At 55.5% G+C, this 21,438-nt stretch overlaps 9 protein-coding genes across 9 annotated transcripts; 4 read left to right on the forward strand and 5 right to left on the reverse strand.

The window, feature by feature from the left end:
- Window positions 1-165: 165 nt before the first annotated feature.
- Window positions 166-597, forward strand: LDX57_000019 (uncharacterized protein; the record flags this gene model as incomplete). The annotated part of the gene is made up of 2 exons (XM_046081663.1): window positions 166-346; window positions 407-597. The coding sequence occupies 2 exons, from the start codon at window positions 166-168 to the stop codon at window positions 595-597; spliced, it is 372 nt and encodes a 123-aa protein (XP_045937619.1).
- A 971-nt stretch (window positions 598-1,568) lies between these two features.
- On the reverse strand, window positions 1,569-3,959 carry LDX57_000020 (glycoside hydrolase family 31 protein; the record flags this gene model as incomplete). Its single annotated transcript, XM_046081664.1, has 1 exon — window positions 1,569-3,959. The coding sequence occupies one exon, from the start codon at window positions 3,957-3,959 to the stop codon at window positions 1,569-1,571; it is 2,391 nt and encodes a 796-aa protein (XP_045937620.1).
- Window positions 3,960-4,679: 720 nt separating this feature from the next.
- Window positions 4,680-5,463, forward strand: LDX57_000021 (glutathione S-transferase family protein; the record flags this gene model as incomplete). The annotated part of the gene is made up of 2 exons (XM_046081665.1): window positions 4,680-4,832; window positions 4,909-5,463. 2 exons carry the CDS (start codon window positions 4,680-4,682, stop codon window positions 5,461-5,463), a joined length of 708 nt encoding a protein of 235 aa, XP_045937621.1.
- Window positions 5,464-5,894: 431 nt separating this feature from the next.
- On the reverse strand, window positions 5,895-11,283 carry LDX57_000022 (uncharacterized protein). The gene is made up of 5 exons (XM_046081666.1): window positions 10,560-11,283; window positions 9,453-10,483; window positions 7,732-9,400; window positions 7,619-7,678; window positions 5,895-7,560 (listed from the first exon to the last, which is right to left on the reverse strand). Exons 2-5 carry the CDS (start codon window positions 9,612-9,614, stop codon window positions 6,149-6,151), a joined length of 3,303 nt encoding a protein of 1,100 aa, XP_045937622.1. The 5' UTR covers window positions 9,615-10,483; window positions 10,560-11,283; the 3' UTR covers window positions 5,895-6,148.
- Window positions 11,284-11,603: 320 nt separating this feature from the next.
- Window positions 11,604-14,307, forward strand: LDX57_000023 (uncharacterized protein; the record flags this gene model as incomplete). Its single annotated transcript, XM_046081667.1, has 8 exons — window positions 11,604-11,718; window positions 11,783-11,837; window positions 11,892-11,929; window positions 11,998-12,175; window positions 12,230-12,763; window positions 12,828-13,244; window positions 13,300-13,814; window positions 13,883-14,307. 8 exons carry the CDS (start codon window positions 11,604-11,606, stop codon window positions 14,305-14,307), a joined length of 2,277 nt encoding a protein of 758 aa, XP_045937623.1.
- Window positions 14,308-14,468: 161 nt separating this feature from the next.
- On the reverse strand, window positions 14,469-15,368 carry LDX57_000024 (uncharacterized protein; the record flags this gene model as incomplete). The annotated part of the gene is made up of 2 exons (XM_046081668.1): window positions 14,469-14,848; window positions 14,903-15,368. The coding sequence occupies 2 exons, from the start codon at window positions 15,366-15,368 to the stop codon at window positions 14,469-14,471; spliced, it is 846 nt and encodes a 281-aa protein (XP_045937624.1).
- A 776-nt stretch (window positions 15,369-16,144) lies between these two features.
- LDX57_000025 (uncharacterized protein) lies at window positions 16,145-16,885 on the reverse strand (the record flags this gene model as incomplete). The annotated part of the gene is made up of 1 exon (XM_046081669.1): window positions 16,145-16,885. The coding sequence occupies one exon, from the start codon at window positions 16,883-16,885 to the stop codon at window positions 16,145-16,147; it is 741 nt and encodes a 246-aa protein (XP_045937625.1).
- A 437-nt stretch (window positions 16,886-17,322) lies between these two features.
- On the reverse strand, window positions 17,323-19,948 carry LDX57_000026 (serine hydrolase domain-containing protein; the record flags this gene model as incomplete). The annotated part of the gene is made up of 4 exons (XM_046081670.1): window positions 18,653-19,948; window positions 18,491-18,586; window positions 18,172-18,436; window positions 17,323-18,118 (listed from the first exon to the last, which is right to left on the reverse strand). The coding sequence occupies exons 1-4, from the start codon at window positions 19,221-19,223 to the stop codon at window positions 17,323-17,325; spliced, it is 1,728 nt and encodes a 575-aa protein (XP_045937626.1). The 5' UTR covers window positions 19,224-19,948.
- Window positions 19,949-20,527: 579 nt separating this feature from the next.
- On the forward strand, window positions 20,528-21,201 carry LDX57_000027 (uncharacterized protein; the record flags this gene model as incomplete). The annotated part of the gene is made up of 2 exons (XM_046081671.1): window positions 20,528-20,605; window positions 20,854-21,201. The coding sequence occupies 2 exons, from the start codon at window positions 20,528-20,530 to the stop codon at window positions 21,199-21,201; spliced, it is 426 nt and encodes a 141-aa protein (XP_045937627.1).
- Window positions 21,202-21,438: the final 237 nt, after the last annotated feature.

A 21,438-nucleotide genomic window follows, 5' to 3' on the forward strand; every position in this document is an offset into this window, starting at 1 on the left:
CTGTTGGATACTGCAAGCACTTGTCGCCGCTGTCACAAAGCAGGAAGAGAATGCACGTTCAGCGAGCCTTCACGTATAGGGAGGCCACGACGGATTCAGCAGACAAATGCACCTTGGTTAGAGACGGTCTGGAACTTGGATGAGACAAGTGGACGACTACAAGCAATGGCGGAAGAAACAGAGCATGAAATACCGGTGGAAATGAATGAATTCGACGAGGCATTCAGAACGGACGAATTGATTTTCATGCGCCAGTTAGAGCCCATCTCGGGCCTATATTCTGAGGAACAATTGGCTACCTTGAACGAGACACCTTTATTGGAAAATGAAGTCTCAAACTTCACTTGTGAGTCACAGAATGGACCTGGCCTTGTTGTCACTAGTGCTAACTATGCTATGATGACAGCTACGTTGGGTATCTCTCCACCATTCATGCCTACTTATCCGACTCTTACGCCGCAACCATGGTGGATAGAGAGTTTAGTCGAGACGGAACTGGGACTGTTTTATAGCGCGGTAGATAACCGCGAGCAGCTCCCGACAGGCCTGAACAAAGAACTGCACCCACAGCACTGTGACGAATGCATGCAAAAGTAACAGTAGCGTGCTGATTAAACCTTCTCGACCGACTCACTCGCTCAGCGCAGGGACTTCTCATACGATGGCAGTCAAGGGTCTGTTTTTTCTACCAAGCAACTGCTAATACAGCTCTGTCTAAATAAAAGTGATAAGCAAGGTAGCGCGAAAGAACTCTACAATTGGAACTAGCCGAGAGTTCGGTGAGATTAAGCAAGTGAAAGTAGCCTTTTATGGCAGCAAGTTATCTGTTACCAATATATCGTAGAACAGATCATTGAGTCTTTTGTAGGTAGTTCATCCGATCTTGAGCCGGCCTTCTTTTCTCCAGACTTCCCATCAATATTCTTGAAGCCGAGCCCGAAACATAGGAGAACCGCCACCCCACCCAGTGCGATCGCAAGATACTAGACAGTAGTTAGAGGACCAGCGCGTTAATTATTTCCAGGCTTGCTTGAATCTGACTTACCCATGTCTGGGCTAATGCCCGGTTGTATGAGAGTATCACCGCGCCGTAATCGGAAGCTGGAATCAGAGCTTGGAAGGCAGACGGCATAGCTCCCGCTTCGACAACCTGGCGGGCATTTTGAAGATGTGGAATGAAACAATTCGAATCTGGGAGTGCAGGGGAGAGCTCATCTTGGTTGCTGAGCAGCATCGAAAACGACACGAAGGGGGGTGACCGATGGAAGTGCGTGATGTGATGGTGATTGCATCCTGGTTACCGCTTTGGGAAAGGGTTGCGGTACTTGTCTTAGCAACAGGACTCAGCGTTCATCGGTTCATTTGGTTCCCAGGCACTCTTTCTAGGTCTATGAGACTGCACACGTTTCTGTCCAGACACTGTCAGCACCCTGTTTCCAATTGACCCGACTCAGCCCTCGCTCAGCCCCAGGGCCACCGGGGCTGATTTCTTTGTTGTATGGAAAGGACACCCCGGTCATCCAGGCCAGCTTTAAACCCCAAGAACCCCCGCAAAATCCTAGGGTGTCTCAATGCTGCGAGCGACTATCGGCCAGTAGCAGCTCTGCCACCGGCCCAAAAATGGCCTCGTCATAGCCCAAAGCCATCAGTTTCCCAACCGTCACGTTGAGCGGCTGATGAGAAGAGCCGGTTACAACATCCCACAGCCGATCCTTCATGGCGAATTCGATCTGATAATCTCGGATCAATCCTTCTAGTCGGGGTGTGCGATCAATCACGCTGAACTGGGGGTCGCGACCGAGGAGAATGACGATCTCATGGCTTTCGTGCGAACTGGATGGGCACTCCACCAGCAGCCCCGGCGTCTCTGGATGCTGCGCGACGGTGATGCTAGCGTCGGTAGTCCGGTCAGTACCATCAACTAAGACTTGAAAGTCACTCGGAATGGAGGCAATTGCAAGAAATCGGAAGGCCCAGGTTCGACCGGAGACGTGGGCCGTCAGCTTGCCAGAGGCTTGCGTGAAATTGATTTCCGCGACTGTTTGGTCTGGTTCGCCAGCTTGGCTATCTTCCAAAACCTTTGTTTGTCCATCCTGGCCAACGGCAACGATAATTTCAAACTTCTCCGGGCTCAGGCACCCATTCCGGGGGGAGGCTTCCCCGTCAAGGGGGATGATCGACCCTTCTGGTGCCAGAACCGGATACTCGTCCAGGCGTCTATACAAGGTGAGGTTCCGGTCTCCGTCATATACGGTCCCGGTGAAAATGTCGACGAGACGGCGATGAGGCGGCAGCCATGACTGGGCCGAGGCGAGATTCGTTCGCTTGTCTCGGGGCTGGACGATGGGGACGACGACAAGCGTGGAGGCGAAGAAGTACTCGTTCGGAACCGAGTAGGCCTCTTCGCGGTAGGGATACTCCCAGTACATGGGCTGCACCAGCGGCTCGTTTGTCCTCGACCCTAGGACATTGTGCGTGTACAAGAATGGCACTAGCCGATGTCTTAGCCGTAGGAAGTCGGACATGGTTGACTCGCATTCCGGGCGATACAACCACGGCTCCTTGGACATCCAACGCGACGCGGTGGAGTGCAGGCGCAGTATCGGCGAGAAAGCCCCGAGCTGCAGCCACCGCGTGACGAGTTCATCATCGCGACCGCCATGAATATGGCCACCGATGTCGTGACTCCACCATCCGTACCCGATATTCGACGCCGTCGCCGTGAACTCGGGTTGAAATTCGAGCGACGCCCAGGTCACGAACGTGTCTCCGGAAAAGCCTATGGGGTACCGGTGACTACCGGGTCCGGCATAGCGAGAGAGAATGAGCGGTGTCTTTCCAACTCGTGCGTGGTCCAGACAGTGGAAGTGGTTCAGCATCCACAGCGGGTCGACACCGGGGATCTTGGAGTAGGGGCCTTGCTGCCAGTCGATCCACCAGAAGTCGCATTCCGATTCCAGGTTGCGATGCAGAATGTTCAGGTAGGCATCCATAAACCTGGGGCTGGTCGGGTCGAAGAGGATGGGGTTTTTGTCCTTGGTGTCGTGGCCGAGGAAGCGCGCCATCTCCTCGTATGAGTCCTCGTGGTGGTGAATGCCACTGTGCGGGTGGTCGCACAGTGTCATCTTCAGGTCCCGGCGGCGAAGCTCTTGACCGAACTTAGGTGGATGGGGAAAGAGATCTCGATTCCACGTATACCCCGTCCAGCCTGCATGAGGCACTCGCTTGTCGGAGACCAGATGCCACTCCATGTCCAGCACCGCCACGGACAGAGGAATGTCGCGGGCGCGAAACTGGTCCATGAGCTGCAGGAACTCGTCCTGTCGATAGGGATAATATCGACTCCACCAGTTCCCCAGGGCATAGCGCGGAATGATCGGCTGGCGTCCGGACACGGCGTGGAAGGCGCCGATGGCTGCTTTGTAGTCGCGTCCGTAGGCGAACAGATAGCCATCGACCCGGTCGCCCGCCGGTCGCGCCGCCACGAAGCCGTCACCGTCGAAGAGCATGGAGTCGGAGTCGTCGACGGTGGCAAATCCAGCCTTGGACAGCACGCCCTCGCCCATACTGCAGCGTCCGTCGCACAGGTCCAGCGTCCGGGCAGTGCCGCCCAGGTTGAGAGGCGACGGAGTGCCAAACCGCCATGCGGTGCCGTACTTGGTGGTGCGAGCTGTGAGGTGGGCCACCAAGCCGGCGGGACTGAATCGCTGCTTATCGTAGCTCAGCTGGACGTGTTTGGTGATGATCTCGAGCCCCGACGCATCGTCGACGGTGCGGAATTCGGGCAGCGGCAGGTCGCGACAGACGGCAAACGTGGAGGCTCGGTCCTCGAACCGGCCATCTTCTGCCCACTCGTATCGAATCAAGCGGTCGGTCAGGACGGTGAATCGATAATTCGGGCCTGCAATGATGGCCTGGGGGTTGGCCTTGGGACTGGTGGGGAATCGGTACTTCTCCATGGCTGAGGATGATGAATTCCACGAGGAGTCCAGGGCAAGAAAGGCTGACGGAGATGAGAGTTACAGGAGAGAGGAGTTATGGAACGTTCCCCGCGGTCCTCGATCTTCGCTGCACGATGAGCTGGCATGCAGCGCCTGCATTCTGTCCTCTCTGGGGTTGTCGGTAGATACCAATCAACTGGTTATAGTTGGTTAAGAGAATATCCGGACAAGTGGACAAGCTTCGCATTACATCCCCGACCATATTCTATGGCATTCTCCCCTCTGGTACCTGATGTCATCCTCTAACGAGCGGTCATGCTGTTCGGAATGTGGAGACTACGGAGTACACAGTGTATATACTTCGGACACGATGGGCAAACATGGGGCCAAAGGAGTCACGAAAGAGAAAGGAAACGGGGGATAGAGAGGTGCAGTAATACACAAGAACACAGCTGATCAGATAACTCGGCATTTGTTCAACTTCTGCATTCGTGAGTCCAATATTCATCATTCTCAGTCTATCGCTATAGACCAGAATGTTCAGTCCTCCGGGCGGGGCATCCGATGGATTAATAATTCAACAAGTCCATTTCTAAGGCCAGAAGATGATCTCCAACACGAGAGCTCGTCATCGCTGGACTGCTGCACATCATCTGGCCTTATAAATCAGCCTTCCCTGTCGTTTGGAACTTCAGGAACTTAATCTCACGCATTCAGCTCAAGGCTTCGAAAACGATAATGGCGGCTCCCAAGATCACTCTCTATACCAACCACCGATGCCCCTGGGCCCACCGCGCGCACATCGCGCTCAAGGAACTGGGACTGGACTTCGAGGAGGTCATCATCGACCTGACCAAGCCCCGCGAGCCCTGGTATCTCGAGGTGAACCCGGTAGGTCGCCCACTTCCCTTCAGATCCCCAGGATTGAACTCGTCGACAGCCCAGCTAAACAAATTCTCTCCTGCAGCGCGGCCTCATCCCTTCTCTCTCCTATAATGGCACCATCATCACCGAATCTGCAATCGTGTCGCAGTTCCTGGCCGACGCTCATCCGTCGCACCTCGTGGCCCCCTCGAACAGCATCGAAGGTGCTCTGCAACGCGCCCGGATCGCCTTCTTCGTGGACACCTTCTTCAGCAAAGTGCAGCCCCACTTCAACACTAGCCTCCGCGCTGCGAACGCGGAGGAGCGAGACGCGGCCGGCGAAGCGTTCGTGGCCGCCATAGAGAAGGACCTGGAGCCACTCTTCGCCGAATGGACGGGCACCGGTCCCTTCTTCGGTGGCAGCGAAAGGCCGACGCTGGCAGAGGTGCTGACAGGTTCGTTCCTGCTGCGACATTTGTCCTACTCGGACCCGGAGATCGGACTGCTGAGCGCGAAGCTCCCCGAGCTGCTGGACCGAACGCCCAAATTCAAGAAATGGGCCCAGGCCACGGTGCAGCAGGAGAGCGTCAACCACATTTTCGACGCCAAAGTGACGGCGAACGCGTTGAAGGCCAAGCTGGGGCTCACCACGAAATAAGGACGATAGGACACACTAAGGAGATAGTTGCCCGCGTGAGCGCGGAGTACCCGAGTAGTTAGCGTGCAATGAACCATAGCAGGGATTATCAATTGAGACAAACATGCAGCAGCTCGAATCCTTCCCCAAGGCAGTATAGCCGGTCTTTCCCTCGATACCACGGGAAGTCCGGCGAGGCCAAGATGCTCCATCTGCAGCTCGATGCACGCAATGAGCGCTTTTCCACCAATCGTAGACTGTTTGTGTTTAGGCCGAGTTATCCCTCGTATCCCCTGGCCGTGTTGACCTTCACCCACGGCGAAACCCTGACGAACGTAGGATTCGCAGGACATGGATGCGTGCCGAATTCTGCGCTCTGCTCATTCGGGCAGATATTGCGACAGACAGGGAAGAGGAGAAGAGGGGTGGGAAGAGGGGGGGAAAATAAAAAGGATAAACAATTTTCTAGCATTCTATCACAATAGCCTGATCACACTGACATTATATAAAATTAAACTCGTAGGTATCCTACGTAAACCACGCTTTCCACATCACTCGTAACTCGTTTCCTCCCCGTCGATATAAACATTAAAGGAGGGGACGTCGTATGATTAACAATACAACATGGCACATAATAATAGTAATAATTGAGAAAGAAATGGAAATGCCGGTTAATATCCGAAATCAAACCCAAACACCCTGGCCTCTAGACCAGGAGAGCAATCAATGCAATCGTCGACGCCAATGCACTCCAATGTGACGGCACCTTCAGGGCCATGGCAGCACCAGTGGCGAGAGGCGCCTCCTCGCTGTCGGTGGCCGTTGCTCCGGCAGAGTCGGTTGCAGTCTGCGTGGCATCTGTTCCTGAGGACGGACCTCCGGCGGTGCTGCCGGGGGCACCTGCAGTGTTCTCGCCACCGGGTGCGCTGATCGTCTGGCTGCCCCCGGTCTCCGTCGACGCGTCAGACCCTGTAGAGGCGCTATGCGTAAAGGTGAAGGTGGAGGTGGCGGATCGGGTCGCGCCGCTGGTTGTGCCGCTGCTGGGGGCCGTCACCCTGGTCGAGTCCGTCGCAGTGAAGGTGCTATCGCCGGACAGGGTGCGAGCCGACGAGCGCGTCGACTCGGTGATCGTGGTGCTGCGATCGGATTCTCTTCTATCCGGGTGAGTGGTAGTCGTCCTGGCGTCACTATGGGTGCTGCTTGCGCCCGTCGTCTGTGGCCCTGTCGTCTGCGATTCTCTCGTCTGCGATTCTGTCGTGTCCGAGTCCGTCGTCCTCAATCCTCGGCTCGTTGTCGCAGCCGTCGCTGTAGTTGTCGCCCGGGTCACCGTAGCAGACGCCGACGCCGACGCCGACGCCGATGATGTCGTCGAGTCCGAATCACGGCTTGTAGTCGTTTCCCGCGCCGACGTAGTGGCATCGGTGGCGGTTTGCGACGAGCTCTCCGTGATACCAGCCGCGGTGGACGTGCCAGACGGCTGATCCTCGCAGTAGTTCAAGAACTGCTGGAAATTCGGCAGGACGACCTCGTCGAACCCGTTGGAGCGCTCGCGATTGCTGCATTTTTCGCAGCTGCCGAGGGAGCGCTTGAACACCGAGTTGGACCGGCAGATCTTCTCCGACTTGCCCGTGGACTCCACCTCCAGCGCCGCGTCGTTACATTCGTCGTAGCACTCCGGAGGGACGTCGGTGATCGACTGTCGCGACAGTAGTTTGCCACGGAACCGCGACCCGAAGGACCGCTTGTAGTAGTGCTCCAGGTCCGATGTATTCTCGGGATACTTGAAGATGGAGTAATCTAGCCGGAATAGGTGAGGGTTTAAGTTGAAGTAACCCTTGGAGACGTTGTAAGTCGGCGCCACCTTATCGGACTCGCCCGGCTCGCCCCAGAGCTGCTTGTGAATGAACGGCGGGCTCTCGATACACTGGTCCGGACTGCAGACGTAACTCTCCGCCGGCAGTCCAGCCTCGAAGTTGCATCCTGCGTCGGCACCAACGTGCTTGGGCTTGCAGAGATACCCCGGCGGACATCCCCAAGTGTAGTCGCGAGGCAGCGGCGCAGCTGGGGTGTAGGTCGGGTTTATGGTTAGGCTGGGACAAATAGACAGAGTCGTGGTTCCTACTCGCGATGCGCGTCAGTAATAGAAGGGTTTTAAGGCAGCAAGGGGGCAACATACCGGTGGCCGTCACGGTGCCGGTGGCGGGAATGTCGGTGACGGTGATGGTGGTACTCGATCCTACTGCTAGTTAGTCCTGCGGATAAGAACAACGGAAAGGATATCTGGCCTACCAGGCAAAGTAACCGTGTCGAAGATGGTCGTGCTGATGATCACAGTCACCGACACGGTGTTGACCGAGGTTGGGCCGGGGACGGTGTTGGTGTTAACCACCGTCGATCCGGGCAAAGTGACGACAGACGGGGGCACAGTCACCACGCGGCCAGGCTGGGTAATGGTCGAGGTCACCGTGGATGCAGGCAGCGTAGTCACCGATCCGGACTCGGTGATGGTAGTGGGAGGCACGACGATGGTGGTGGTCAGCGTGGAAGCAGGCAGAGTCATGGTGGTTCCGGGCAACGTCTGCACGGAGGTGACGGTCTCTCCCGGTCTCGTTATGGTCTGCCCAGGACTAGTCACCGTCTCTCCGGGTCGAGTAATTGTCTCCCCTGGTTGGGTAATCGTCTCTCCCGGTAAGGTGACCGTCTCTCCGGGCAGGGTAACCGTTCCTCCAGGCCCGGTGACCGTCTCGCCCGGCAGCGTGATGGTTCTTCCCGGCTGGGTGACCGTTTCTGCGGGTTGGGTGATGGTCTCGCCTGGCTGGGTGACCGTTTCACCGGGCTGGGTCACGGTTTGTCCAGGTAGAGTAATCGTCTCCCCGGGAAGAGTGACGGTGCCACCGGGGCCAGTGACTGTCGAGCCAGGCAATGTAATCGTTCTCTCCGGCAGAGTGACCGTCTGCGTAGTGTCCCGCGTCTGCGTGCGAGTCACCGTTTCGGTAGCCGTCTCGCCCTCGCCCTCGTCGGTGACTGTCACCGTCAACGTCACCGTGTGGCCGGGATTGCCCCTGCTGACCGTCACTGTCGTGCCAGGCGCTGTCTCGGTCTCGGTGACGGTCTCTCGGTCCGTGACTGTGACGGTGCCGTTGGCAGTTCGGGTCGCGGTGACAGTCTCTCCCGGCCGCGTGACGGTGTTAGAGACGGTATCAGTCTGGGTGTAACCCTTGGTGGTGGTTACGGTCTGCGTAGAGATGTACGAGGAAGTGATGGTGTTAGTGATAGTCGAGGTCAGCGTGGTGGTGGTGGGCACCAGGACGGTCTCCGCTGAAGTGACTGTTTGCGACACCGTTCTCGTGCGGAAGGAGGTAATGTAGCCCGTAGAGGTGACCACCGACGTCGTTACTGAAGTGAAGGTCGTGGTGACCGTCACAGTGACCGTGTCCTCGCCGCAGCCACCGCAGCCGTCACAGTAACAGTCGATGGTGCTCGTCGTCGTCGTTGTTGTCGTCGGCGGAGCAGGAGGCGTGGTGATGGTCGAACTGGGCGGCGGCAGCGAGACGCGAGTCGTCGTGGACGGCGGATTGCTCGTCGTCTCTGGCACCGTCGACGTGGTCTGAGTCGGTCCTGGGACGGGAATAGTGTAGGTACGTGTAGTAATCGGAATTACAGTCACCGAACAGTCGCAGTCCTCGGGCTCCCCCGACGGCGGCACAGCGCTGGTGGTCACGGCCGGCGGGGGGACGACGGAGGTTGACGCAGGAGGCGCCGTGGCCTCGACTGAGGTCGTGCTCGGCGGGCTAGGGGGCTCTGGAAGAGTAGAATAGCCATTGTCCGCCGAGGTTTCGGTGGCAGGAGCGCTGGAAATTTCTGGTAGCGTGGAATATCCCGGATCGGCGGCCGTTGTGGGCGGCACCGCGACGCTCGTGTCCTCCGGCTGGCTTGAAGGCAGCACCGTGGTAGGGATCTATAGCTCCGATTAGCCTCAATTGCGCCCCATTGAGCATTCTGGGCCTCACCTGACAAGTCTCTGACACGGTAACCGTCCGGATGCTGGTTTCCGTCACCGTCACCGGTTGACCTCCGCCACCCTTGATGAGCACCGACGGCGTGACGGCGCCCAGCGCGGGCGAGAGCAGTGAGGTTGCCAGTAGCGAGACGACGGCGCGCGAGGGCTTCATGGCGGAATCCTTGCGCTACAGTCTACGGGGTTGGCTCACCAGCTCAATGATTGGAGCGCAGGAAATTAGAGGCGAGTGCAAATCAATCACCTCTTCTGCCCGCATCGACCGATGGGCGGGAGTTAAGAAACCCTAACTCGGACGTGCTTGCCTTCGAAGCGCGATAGAAGCGGATCAGAAGGAGACAGACAAAGAACCCCCAAAAAATAAGAAAAGGGAAGAAGCAACTACGGAAACACCCTGCCTTTAGCTGCCTTTAGGAAAGCCGAATGGCAAGCGAGGGTAGCGGCATCCAGCAACAAAGAAAGAAGAAAAGAAGACCCAATTCTGGCGTGAAGCCCGGTCCATATATGACTATTGGCACTACCTCATCCCAGAGGCAGACAGAGAGCGGGGCATCAACAGGCCGGGTCCAATTAGCACGAGAATCCTGGCGTGCATCCATCGGCGTCGTGCAGTGGAGAAACAGAGAGAGCGAGAGAGAGAAAGTCGACGACTGTCCGGCCAGTTCGTGTTGAGCCGCACCCGTGTGGTTGCATTTCACTCTGATTTCTCCATTCTGATTATATTTTCTTTTTTTTTTCCGTCCTGATCAAAGCGTCCGATGCGACCTGTTGGGCTTCTACTAGGGCAGCCTCGCCTCGGGGAAAGTCCCGCCTCGTCGAGAGGAAAAAGATGTCTCAATTCTTCCAACGCCGAATTGCCAGAATGCAACGCTGAAGGTCGCCCAGCCAACCCCTTTTCCCCAGTCTGGACTGGACATGGTTCGTCTGGAAAGATGGCTTGAGGACCTACTCCGTACCGTGGGTGACGAACCCGCTGCCGGTCACGACAATGAAGTATGAACCTGGCTAGACAAGGGGCAGGATCTGGGCAGAAATGTCCGGGATTAGAAATGTCTCTTTGGATTTAATCCGAATTATTAAAAAGCAAGGGACCGCGCACGTCACCCGATCGGCAAGCAGCGGTGTATCCTTCGTCCTGCAGGTTCTTTGTCGGACTGGCGGCCATTGGATACTCGCCCTTGTCTTCCCCTCGTATCTCCCTGCAACGACTCATGTTAGAGTCATGTTGGACGCAAGTTGGATGTGCACGGGACCTGCCACTTCCCAATCGTGCCGACAGTCAGCAGTAGTGATTGTCAGAATTATTATTCCGACCTGGACAGTCCGGTGGTGCTTGTCTCTGCCCTCGTTCCCCCCCGCATCTCCCGGCAGAAGAGGAGAAACATGGCGACACGTCGTCAGCAGTCCGCATGAATCATACCCTATCATGTTGATTTTCTGCAGTCGATGAGTTATTCCCATCAGTTGAGACTGCGTGCACTCTGCCAGCTTCCCCTCGTCCGATTCAGATGCCTTGCGTTGCGACCAAAGGGATTAACCCGACCGGGGACTTAACTAGACCGAAATTAGGGCAAGAATGTGTTGGCACTAAACGTCAATGGAATCAATCACCTCGGACCCTGGATCATATCATTTCTCACTAACGACCGGTAGCGAACAGTCTAGTCGCGCCTAGTCTTCTCTAGCCACCCTCCTTCGCTCTTCTCGTTCCTCATCGGTCGCTCATTGGACTCGTACATTATCGAGGAAACCGCGCAAACCCGAGGGACCGAAAACACGACCAGAAAGATATGCTACTTTCCACCAAAAATTAGGAAAAATTATTAAAAACACAAAAATGATTAGATTAAAATAAACCGACTGAGCCGCAGCGCCCCTCTCCGACCGCTGGAAATAGCATGTCCGTCCGTTCTTTGTGCTCTTGTCCCACCCGTGGGCAAACGCCTTCGGGTACTCTCTGGCGAACGGATCTCCCTCCATCCCTCCCTCTCTCTCTCCTTTTCTGTCTTGTCTCTCTTGATCGCTGTTCCTGGGTCATGCTGGGTAATCGGTGCTAGCAGCGAGACCACCAAACGCCGAGGGCAAACCATGCGCAACAACTAGGAACCGCCCATCCCCTTTTCTCTTCCCATCGACACTAACCATGCTGCCTTTCTGGCCCACGGCAGCCCTATGGGCAGTGCTGGCCGGGGTGACGTCGGCGCAGGATTGGAGGAATCAAGTGAATGTCTCTATCTGCAATTGGGCGCAGCTCCGAGGTGCGACGACTGGCTCTGTAATCTTCCGTTGGGCGCGTCGTAGCTTTCTCTAACCGCATTGCAGTCAGCACCATTCGCGACAAGGTCTACCTCGATGGGGGGTATTTATGGCGTCAGGAGTAGGTAGTTCTCATTCTGCTATCCGTCATCTTGTCTTTGTTGATCATCTTTAGAGGGTATACATCGGGGGCGCCTCAATTCACCAGCAATGGTAAGCTGCAGCCCGTCTCGTATACTAGGAACTGGGACGGTAAATGGACGAGCTGACCTTCCACCTAGACAATGAAGATGGCAAGCTATATTATCTAAATCTCTCCTCCACTTTTGATACATCCTCCGACAACCTCACCGCGCTATTCGGGTCCATCCCCAAGGCCGCCTCGGCCGCCAACAATTTGGCGCCGAACTATCGCGACGGCGTGATGTTTTCCAACGACGAACAACTTTATCTCTACGGGTAAGCACGGCCTGCTAACTGTATCGGTTAGCGCTTTTCTCATCTCGTTCACAGGGGCCTGCTGCGGGCTACGGAGAGTCAAGATCCGCCGGCCGGAGATCGGGTGTTGGGATATGAGGTATACCAGTACGGTCCCTATCGCAGCTCGTGGCAGCGGGGATTCATAGAGAACCAACTCGACCACGATGTCACGCGCTATATCACTCACGGCGCCGGCGTCTCGGCCCCAAGCGAAAACCTGGGGTTTTACTTCAGCGGCATGCACGGCGCAAACTGGGGGCCCATCGCCGACGATCAGTCGGCCAACCGATCGTCCGCTCGCATGATCAGCGTCGACATGACCGAGATGCGCGGTAATGTGTGGTCGAATACCTCGCTGCCCGACTACGTGCCGGCGCGCGCCAACGCCGAGCTGGTCTGGCTGCCCGTGTCGGATTCTGGCGCGCTGGTGGCCATCGGAGGCGTCGTCAATGCGGAGTCCATCTATCGCACCGACGGACTCAACAACCCCCAGAAGAACGCGAGTCGGCGCGCGAGTCCTGGGTTCATGGAGACGGTCTCGGTGTACGACGTTGCAGAGAAGAAGTGGTGAGTGACAGCGACAGGGCCTCTTCGTGGAGCATTTTCCGTCTAACGCCGTGATCGCTGTCAGGTATGTCCAAGAGACCACGGGCGACATCCCGCCGGCCCTCAGCCAGTTCTGCTCGGTCTACGCCAGTGCATCCGACGGTTCGTCTCATAATATCTACATCTATGGGGGCTACGACGGCCTCAGCAAGGATAGCTCTCCGTCCGACGATGTCTACGTCCTGTCGCTGCCCTCCTTCGAGTGGATCAAACTGCTCAGCGGCCAGAGCAAGCACGGCCGTCGCGGCCACAAATGCATCAAGGCCTACCCCGACAAGATGCTGGTTCTCGGTGGTCGCTACAAGACACCCACCGACTGTCTCGACGGCGGAATCGTGCAGGTGTTCAATCTGAACACCGGTCGATTCCAGGACAAGTATGATCCGAAGGACTGGAGCGAGTACAGAGTACCGGACCTGGTGACCGGCCGGATTGGCGGAGAGTAGGTTGTTTCATTTGGCACCTTACCCAAGCTGCGCTAACGTCAAACCTCTCAGCTCCAAAGGCGGCGCCAAAACGACGTCGCCAAAGTCCTGGACCAATTCCTCGCTCGAGGGCGTGTTTTCGTCCAAGTACACCAAGACCGTCAAGGCTTGGTACCCGTACAACAACACTGAAAGCAGCACCCCCAGTCCGACCGTCTCCGTCGTCCCTGACCAGAAGAAGTCCGGGTTCCCTGGGTGGGCCGGTGCCATCATCGGCGTGGTTCTCGGTCTTTTCCTGATCGGCGGCGCTCTCGCGTTCTGGTGCTTCCGTCGGCGCCGTCGGGCCAAGGGCTCGCAGCAGACAAGCGAGGAGTCGGGCAAGCGCTCACACATCATGCGCTGGATGTACACCGGCTCGCCGGCCGTTGGGGAGGGAGTCAAGTCCAACGATACGACGACGGCGTCAGTCAGTTATCGCACTTACCAGGCCAACGACTCCAACGTGGACCAGTCTGTGACGACGGCGGCGGGAGCAGCCTCGCCCCGAACGATCGAGGCAGGAAGCGATCCGATCTACGAGATGCACGGTACGTTCATTATGTCTATCTATCCCCTTACGCCATCCGACAGTTACTGATCCTAATAATCTCCACAGACGAAAGCACCACACCTCCTGTGGAGCTACCGACACCATATAACAGCAACCCTCTACCCAGTCCGACTCCAAGCACCGGCAGCGGTTCGACAGGCATCATCTCGCCTCTCGCCTCTCCTAACGCGAACCGAGATATCCAGGAGGCGGATTCGCCGCCGGTGCGACCGGCGCATCATCGTCACATCTCCAGCCTTTCGAGTGTGCGGTCCTTCTCCATCGCCAACATGATCCACGAGGACGACGGCGCGACGCGACATGCGCATCGACCGAGCCAAGTATCGGATATCTCGGAGACCAGCATCAGCTCAGACGGCACGCGCGTGGGCGAGAGCGGCGGGCAATTCTCGAGCTCCGACGGAGAGTGGAGGCTGGAGCCGACCAGAGAGGTGGACGAGAGGGATTATTTTAATAACGGGCGATCGTAAGACGGTCCGTTGAGGCCAAGTGTTTCATGCAATGTATATAACCCCGGCTCTGAAACCGGGACTGGATGAACGGGATAAGATATAGTTTAATATAATATAATTGCCATGTGCAACGATCTGGACGACAGGACATCAAACAGCAATCTTCCATGCCTCATCACTCATAATTCTGATGACCGACAGCAAAACCATGTATTGGCACTGCTCTTGTAAACACTCCCCCCGGACCCGTTATCCAGATCCACGCTGGCGCACAGCGCATATCCATGCTCTTCCAGGCATCGCAGGACGTCCAGGATGATCAGTCGGCTCGAAACCGCGTTCTTCAACGACCCCCACCAGGGCCCATCGCGGAATTTGATCTCGAAGTTCCCTGAAACTAAGTCCCGGTTGCACTTCTCGACGCGATCCCCGAAGACTTGGATGATGGATTGCCCAAACTCCGGAGGACTGTTGATAAGGTGGATATACGAGCTCGAATCAAAGGACACGCACATCCAGGAGAGACGCTGTGCGGGCTGACGCTGGAAGACAATGCAGTCTGCGCCGTGTTAGCCATCGCATCCACCAGGGTCATTTACAGAGCTACACCTACCTTTCTCCGCCGTGCTCCCAAACGTCCCAATGCGCCCTGTGCCCGCCAACACCGGATGAACGCCCCATCCCTCCTGCGCCAACACGCCGAAGATCTCAAGGAAACAACGCCGAATGGCGATCTTTTCGTCGTCTTGCGCATACGAGAACGGATTCCCTTTCAGCTTGATCTCGGGATGATCAGCGACTAGCTTCACATGTTGGATACCCTTGGGCCAAGCGGCGCGGAGGACTGCCGAGATGCGCTCGGTGGTATGCTCGGGGAACCGCAACAGCCGAATGCGATCCGTCCAGGCGATCGAGATCAGGGCGTACTTGAGACTGGGGCTTTTGCTCGCGCCGTCGAAGGCGCTAGAAGACTCGGTGGGAGTGGAGCGCGTCGCTTCGTCGTAGCCGGGGAGCTTCTCCATCTCGTCCGATGGCGCGGATTTTAGCGGTAGAATGGAGGAAAATAATGAACTCGACATGGCGGTGAGATATGATGGTTCGTCGATGGTTATCTAGAGAAAGAGATGCGTAGCTACATCGTCATCGTGACCAAGCCTCGCGGGAAAAGACTCGTATTTTCTATGGTCTGACACTTATGACTGTTGCCTGAAACGTTGGTCTACAGTGTATACTGCTAGAGATAGAAGCACCAAAGAGTGACAGTAAAGAAGGATAATTCACCATAAGCAGTCAACGGCGAATCCGCCCCCACGCGACGATCGGTGGACTTCATACGCCTTTCGGCCAATGTGGATGCCGCACAGAGAACTGCGCCTCGTTAGCTCTTCTACGAGAGACCCTCATTCGCCTCAATTCTCAATGTTCTCCCAAGACCCACCCGTTGCCGGTTCAGGCGAGAGAGGTGCGAGCGCCGCAAGGCTTCAGTTCCTACCGAGCCTTAGTCTCCGATATTGATATGTCAATACTCCGTACTGGAACGTGCCAAGCAACAGTAAGTGGGCAGTTAAAAGATAAGGAGCAGTATCTTTGACATCTCTCGATGCGGTTAAGGAAATCTAGTGATACCGCAAGAGGGTGGCTCTAAGAATTCCACAACTGGATCCGGTCGGAAGTGTTGTAAAGGTAGAAAGATGAGTAGGCCAGGAAGGCAGCAGCCCTATTATGCCAATTACCAGGTCCATTATATACACGCTAAGACCCTTTCGAATGCCAGTGACAGCCTCGCTCTAAATCATGGTAGACCTACAAGTATTACGTCTCTTCGGTCTACCCTGTAGGTCTCGAGCCCAAGGCTTCACATCATCTTCGGTCGCGTGCATACCGGATAGCTCACGGACAGCGACCTCAACGTGCCTCCCAGGACAATGACGCTGCTCGTCTCGTTCAACTGCTTGGCCGTGCTCAAGAACAGCTCGGAGCAATCGACCGTGCTCTCCTCCGCGACAGGAACTTCCTGATCTTTCATCCGCTCCGTGGCACGTTGGTCCTTCCGCAGGCTATACACGCAGCGCGTGTAATGATAGTCCAACGTCGTATAGACATCCTCTGTGCGCCATGCCACTTCCTTCTCAGTCAGAATCTTCGTGCCGTTTGCATCGGCATAGAACCGCCACTCTCGCAGGCCACGAAACTCTTTCGTGAGCTCCTCGTCGAAGCACGTCGCAGGGAGCCACGAGTGCATCATTACGTCGTATATACATCCGGCGGCGCTGGCCTCGGACGGCGACGTGCCGCAGGGTTGGGACGCCATGGTGCTTTGGGGTTCTGGCGCAGACGAGGTAGGCGACGAGGACGTACGATGGCGCGGTCGGGCAAAATTAATCGACAACAGGCTAATGGCCGCCAGGACGAGGGCGGAGAGCAGCACCGTGGAGATCATCCATCGCGTGTTCTTTCTGGCGGGGTCTTTACTGGGCGCGGGGAGGGCGGAGGGGCCCTGTTGTACGTGGTCGAAGGACTCTAGCTTGAAGTCGTCGTCGTCGCTGTCGATTCTCTGTAGCTTGCGGTAGTCGTGCGGGTTGAAGGAGGAGGGCATGCTGGGTGCGGTGGGTGGAATAGGGGTTCAGGAGTAAAATCAACCGAGATCTAAGGTGGGGTTAAGTGTAGGGTTTAATTTTGAAAACCGCGCGAAAGGAGTCAGTTGCGAACTTGTATAGAAGCATTTAATCGAGCAGAACAGGGGAAAGGAGGTTGGTAGGTCAGTGGGAATGAAGTCGAAGTGGAAGTGGAAGTGGAAGTTGAGGTGAAGTCGAAGAGAAGGGAAGGCCCAAAGACCCCGACGCCCGCGGATCGCTGATCCTGCCGGGTTGCCTGTTTGGGTAATCCGGGGGCCGCGCCGTTAGGATTGAATTCTCCAAATAGCGCAATGCTTTGACAACAAGAAACAGTTGATATTTTATACACAAGTTCCCAAGTCTACAACCTACCCTCCCCAATCAAACCAATATCATACGCTGAATCCGCGGGCTAGTCCTAGTTCCTCTTCAAAGTCACTTCCAGTGCCGGAATCTCGACGCCGACCGCTTCGCCATCGCCGTTGACCTCAAAAACAAACTCGTCAAGAGGAGCCTTGTTGGATTTCAGCTTGCCCACGTCAGTCCAGGAGACGCACGTAGGAGTGCCATTGTCGGCCAACTCGGTCTTGTCCTGGAAAACCGCACGGAAGGTCTGCCTAGACCCGGACTCGCTCGGCAAGATCAAGCCGGTCGGGTACAGACGAATACTCAAGTCATCGGGGTCTTGAACTCCGGTTAACGAAGCAAGGGTCCTTCGGAACTCTGATCCGTGGCTATCGAAGTTCTGGATAAACAACCCCGGTAGATCATCGACCGAGACGGTGATCGATGACCTATTGTTGGAAGCACGGTAATGGCCGCCGAAGTTCATCAATGCCTGGGTCGCGGATGTCTTCATCATGGCTTCCAAAAAGACATCGCCAATGATGTCAGCGTGAGCGTTCAAGTCCGGGCTAGCAACGCTATCGGCGGCGAGAATGGCGAATCCGATGTTGAAATCGGGGACAATGCCTAGGTAGGAGCTATACAGGCCCACATCGCTATAATACGTGTAAATATCCACCATGGAAGTATTGGGGTAATTGCCGCTGCTATAAATGATCCAAGGGTAGCCAAGCGAGTTAGCTGGGTTGGACGTGTGTGAGACTGGATTAAGCCAGTGCCTGGTTTGAAGGTGCGAGAGCAGCGTCGAGTTCAAGATTGCCTTGCCGGCGAGCGAAAGATCCGTAATGCTGGAGAACATCGAAATTGCGCTATTGGGAAAGTTTAGTCTCGCGCGAAAGAGAATCGAAGTTCGGGGACTTACGGTGCCGCTCCTGCGTACTCATTTGCCCATCCACTGGTTCCCTCATTCACTGGGATAATCCCCTTGGAGGAGTCCGAAGGCCGGGAAAGACTGGTGTCTTCCAAAGCCAAAGGGCTCAGGATCTTATTTTGGAGAACCTCTTCGAAAGGCTGCCCTGAAATATTTTGAATAACATAGCCCAGAACCTCGAATCCCATGTTGGAGTAGAGGGGCGTTGAGTCAGGAAAGGCCGCCGGCTTCTGTTGGATCAAGCGGGCAATTGCATCTGCACCCATAGTTAGTATCACTCCAAAGTGTGGGTGGCGCGAAGGCTCCGTACCGTCCTCGGAGATCGAATTGCAGATAATAGATGACACATGAGGCTTCGGTAAGCCAGGGCCAGATTTTATTTCATCATTCAAACTGCTCACACAGGCTACATTGTTTCAACGTTAGTCGGTCAATCGTTGTATCAAGGGATCGGATCATATAGATAACGCACAATCTCTGGCAATTCCCGCCATGTGGCTGGCCAGCTGTCCAATAGTCACCCTTTCCCATGCAACAAAACCATCCGCATCCTCTGCTGCGTCCCTGTTCGCGCTTTCAAGCTCAGGGAGGTATTTTGTCACAACATCATCCAAGACACCATCGTCGGCGGTGGCCATCAAGGTCCATACAGTAAAGATCTGGCTTAGACCGCCGATGCGATATACACTGTTCACATCAGCTGCGCGGTAGTGTCCCGACTCCTTCAGCGAAGGAGCTGTATAATGGTAGTCGTAAAAGAACGGGCCATCGGAGCCGGCTCCCTCGTTCGTAGAGAACAGGGCTAAGCTGAAAGAGGTTGTGTTGGGGTAAGTTATTCCATGCGACCCATTGCCAGACTTGATTTGATCGTCCAGTTCATGCGTGAGCGCTTTGATAGCCTCGCTCACGTCTTTGAAGCTTGGGTCCAGTTTAAACGGAGGGAAGGCCGGACCGAGAAGAGGACATGGCGTGAATGAGTGTACTAAGGGAGACAGGACCAGAAGGGAAGAAAGCAAATTGATGCTGAGGGTTGCGAAATGCATTACTATGGCTGATTGAGGCTGAATTTGTTGGAGGTGTTCCAACACGACCCCGGAGTTCTCGAAGATATACTCTGCATGTCGGATCGGAGATGCCCAAGCCTTGAGAGCCTGAGGCACCCGCGGCCCCCAGTGTAGAGCGTCGGGTCGGAGATGCGAGATCCATCGCGCAAAAAGTCAAGTACCGCCACTATGAGATAGGGGTCTCAGTTCGCTCCTGTTTCCATGCAATTTCACGATGACTCATGTTGATTGGGAAGGGAGACCGGAGATCAGTTCCCTGCAACGTGAATTATAACCAACTACCCATCATTTGGTCTATTGCTGTAGCAAAAAATGCATCGTGGGTCAAATCAAAGTCACTGCCCATGTCGAATCCCAAGTCAAACAACGCGGGCTCTATTAAGGAAGCAGGGTCAGTATTCCCTAGCCTGCCCTCCTCAATTACCGAAGCGCCGCTGAGCGAATTTCGGGGGCGCTGAACCGGTTGATCGGCATACGCCCCTTCACTCTGCGGCTCTTTTCCGAGCCAGGACATGACTCGAGAGACTCGTTGAGAAAAGCCGCTAAAAACATCACGTTCGCTATCTTGATCGATTCGTGCAGTCGACAAAGACCCAACTCGATCGTGCAGCTGTGACATGGTTTCCAACCATTGCATCCTTTGGGGGCTGCTTGCGTTGGGGAACGGTTTTGCGGTCGCAAGAACAAGTTTACATGCCACCAGCAATGAAAACCCCATCTGAATCCACTGGGTGTTGTTGAGCCCAAGCTCGTAGTTTGCTGGGAGTGAGAGGTACATTCTAAAAAGCGACCCCGCTGCATGCAACCCCACCAATGTCAGTTCTTGCTGCCGGTCCGAACTAGGGGAGTGCTCAGAATTGCTTCCGATGCTAAGTTGGCATAGACAAAGTTCAGCCACGTGGAACTGCATGGCTAGAAGAGCTGTGGAAGAGCCAGAGTTGGCCATTAGCTCGCGGCCAACACATCTTTTCTCTGATGACACATACGATAACTGTGCAAATCGAACGGGAGACGCCTTCTGAAAGATTCGAGGTCTTCGTGGAGACTGGAAATATAAAGATCGGTCACCGGATTCGGGTCGCAGGCGTTTGTTCCATAACACGCCGCCACGCGGACAATTCTCTCCGTTAGTAGCTGTAGTTGGGTAATGTGGCCTATGTATCGATCATTCGGGTATTCATCTGCCTCACACAGAGAGTGACAGCATTCCTCGAGGTAAGTAGAAATGCTGGGAAAGCTTGACGGTTTCTGTACCAGTATGGCGTTCCTGACTTGAGGTCAGTATGGTTCGCCTCAAGAGCAAGGTCAGGGTTGAGCATCTCACGTCGACGACAGGTAGTAGCACCCCGCCACCGCTCGCTGTTCGTCACGCCCCCATGACTGTCGAGTGTAAACCCGATCATCTGAGGAATTATTTGTTTTCCACTGGAGAGCAGTCTTGGCGTTTATAGTGTGTTGGGGGCGGTCCAAACGAAGCTCAATCATCAAGCCGATGGCCAGCTGCAGAATCTGGGTATAGCGATGCGGCTTTTTGTGGAAGTGTGACCTGTTGGATGGTTTTAGAAGGTTGGGCTTTCGCTGGATAACGTAGGCTGAAGTACCATGCTAGGTATACCAACAAGCCCTGCAGCAACTCGAAAGAGATTTCTCCGTTTATAATCATGCGGTTGGCAACCCGTTCCTTGATTTCCCTCGCCAGCCGGCGTTGCAATGGCAGGTCCTCATATGTGGAGGACGCAAGAATGGCCAGGAAGAGGAAGGGTTTCTTCTGACGAAGATCACTGGGTCCCATATGCGGTGGTATTACTACGAATGGGAAATGTATGGCCATCCGGCTCTTGAAAACTTCCAAGAAGTAGTCGGCTGTTTCCATGCTCAGGATCCCTTGATCAACGACATCCCCCAGAGCGGTGAGATCGCCGGATTCGTCAGAGGAAGCAAAGCGGGATGTCTCTGACTAATGCATCATGGCAGGCCGATGAGCCATCAACTCATTCACTTTTGCCTCGAGTGCCTCGATTTGTCTCCAGGAACAGTTAGCATGGGGCCCTGGCCAAGGGTGTCGTTGGGGACTGACTTGTCTTTTCGAAATCCATCAAAGCGGCGACCCGCTTGACGATAAACGCATTCTTTCCCTAGACGACGACATCTAGTATGAGGTCGATCAGCACCGGGCGAGTGCTAGACATGGACC

Source organism: Aspergillus melleus, assembly GCF_016097325.1.
Source record: "Aspergillus melleus strain CBS 546.65 chromosome Unknown contig1, whole genome shotgun sequence".
Taxonomy (NCBI): Eukaryota; Fungi; Ascomycota; class Eurotiomycetes; order Eurotiales; family Aspergillaceae; genus Aspergillus; species Aspergillus melleus.

Excerpts from the sequence above, each read along its gene's own strand:
- LDX57_000022 (XM_046081666.1), bottom strand. The coding sequence starts at position 9,614 with ATGAAGCCCTCGCGCGCCGTCGTCTCGCTACTGGCAACCTCACTGCTC. Across the intron at positions 9,401-9,452 it reads CCGTGTCAGAGACTTGTCAG|ATCCCTACCACGGTGCTGCC; the intron begins GTGAGGCCCAGA and ends TCGGAGCTATAG. Across the intron at positions 7,679-7,731 it reads CGACACGGTTACTTTGCCTG|GATCGAGTACCACCATCACC; the intron begins GTAGGCCAGATA and ends AACTAGCAGTAG.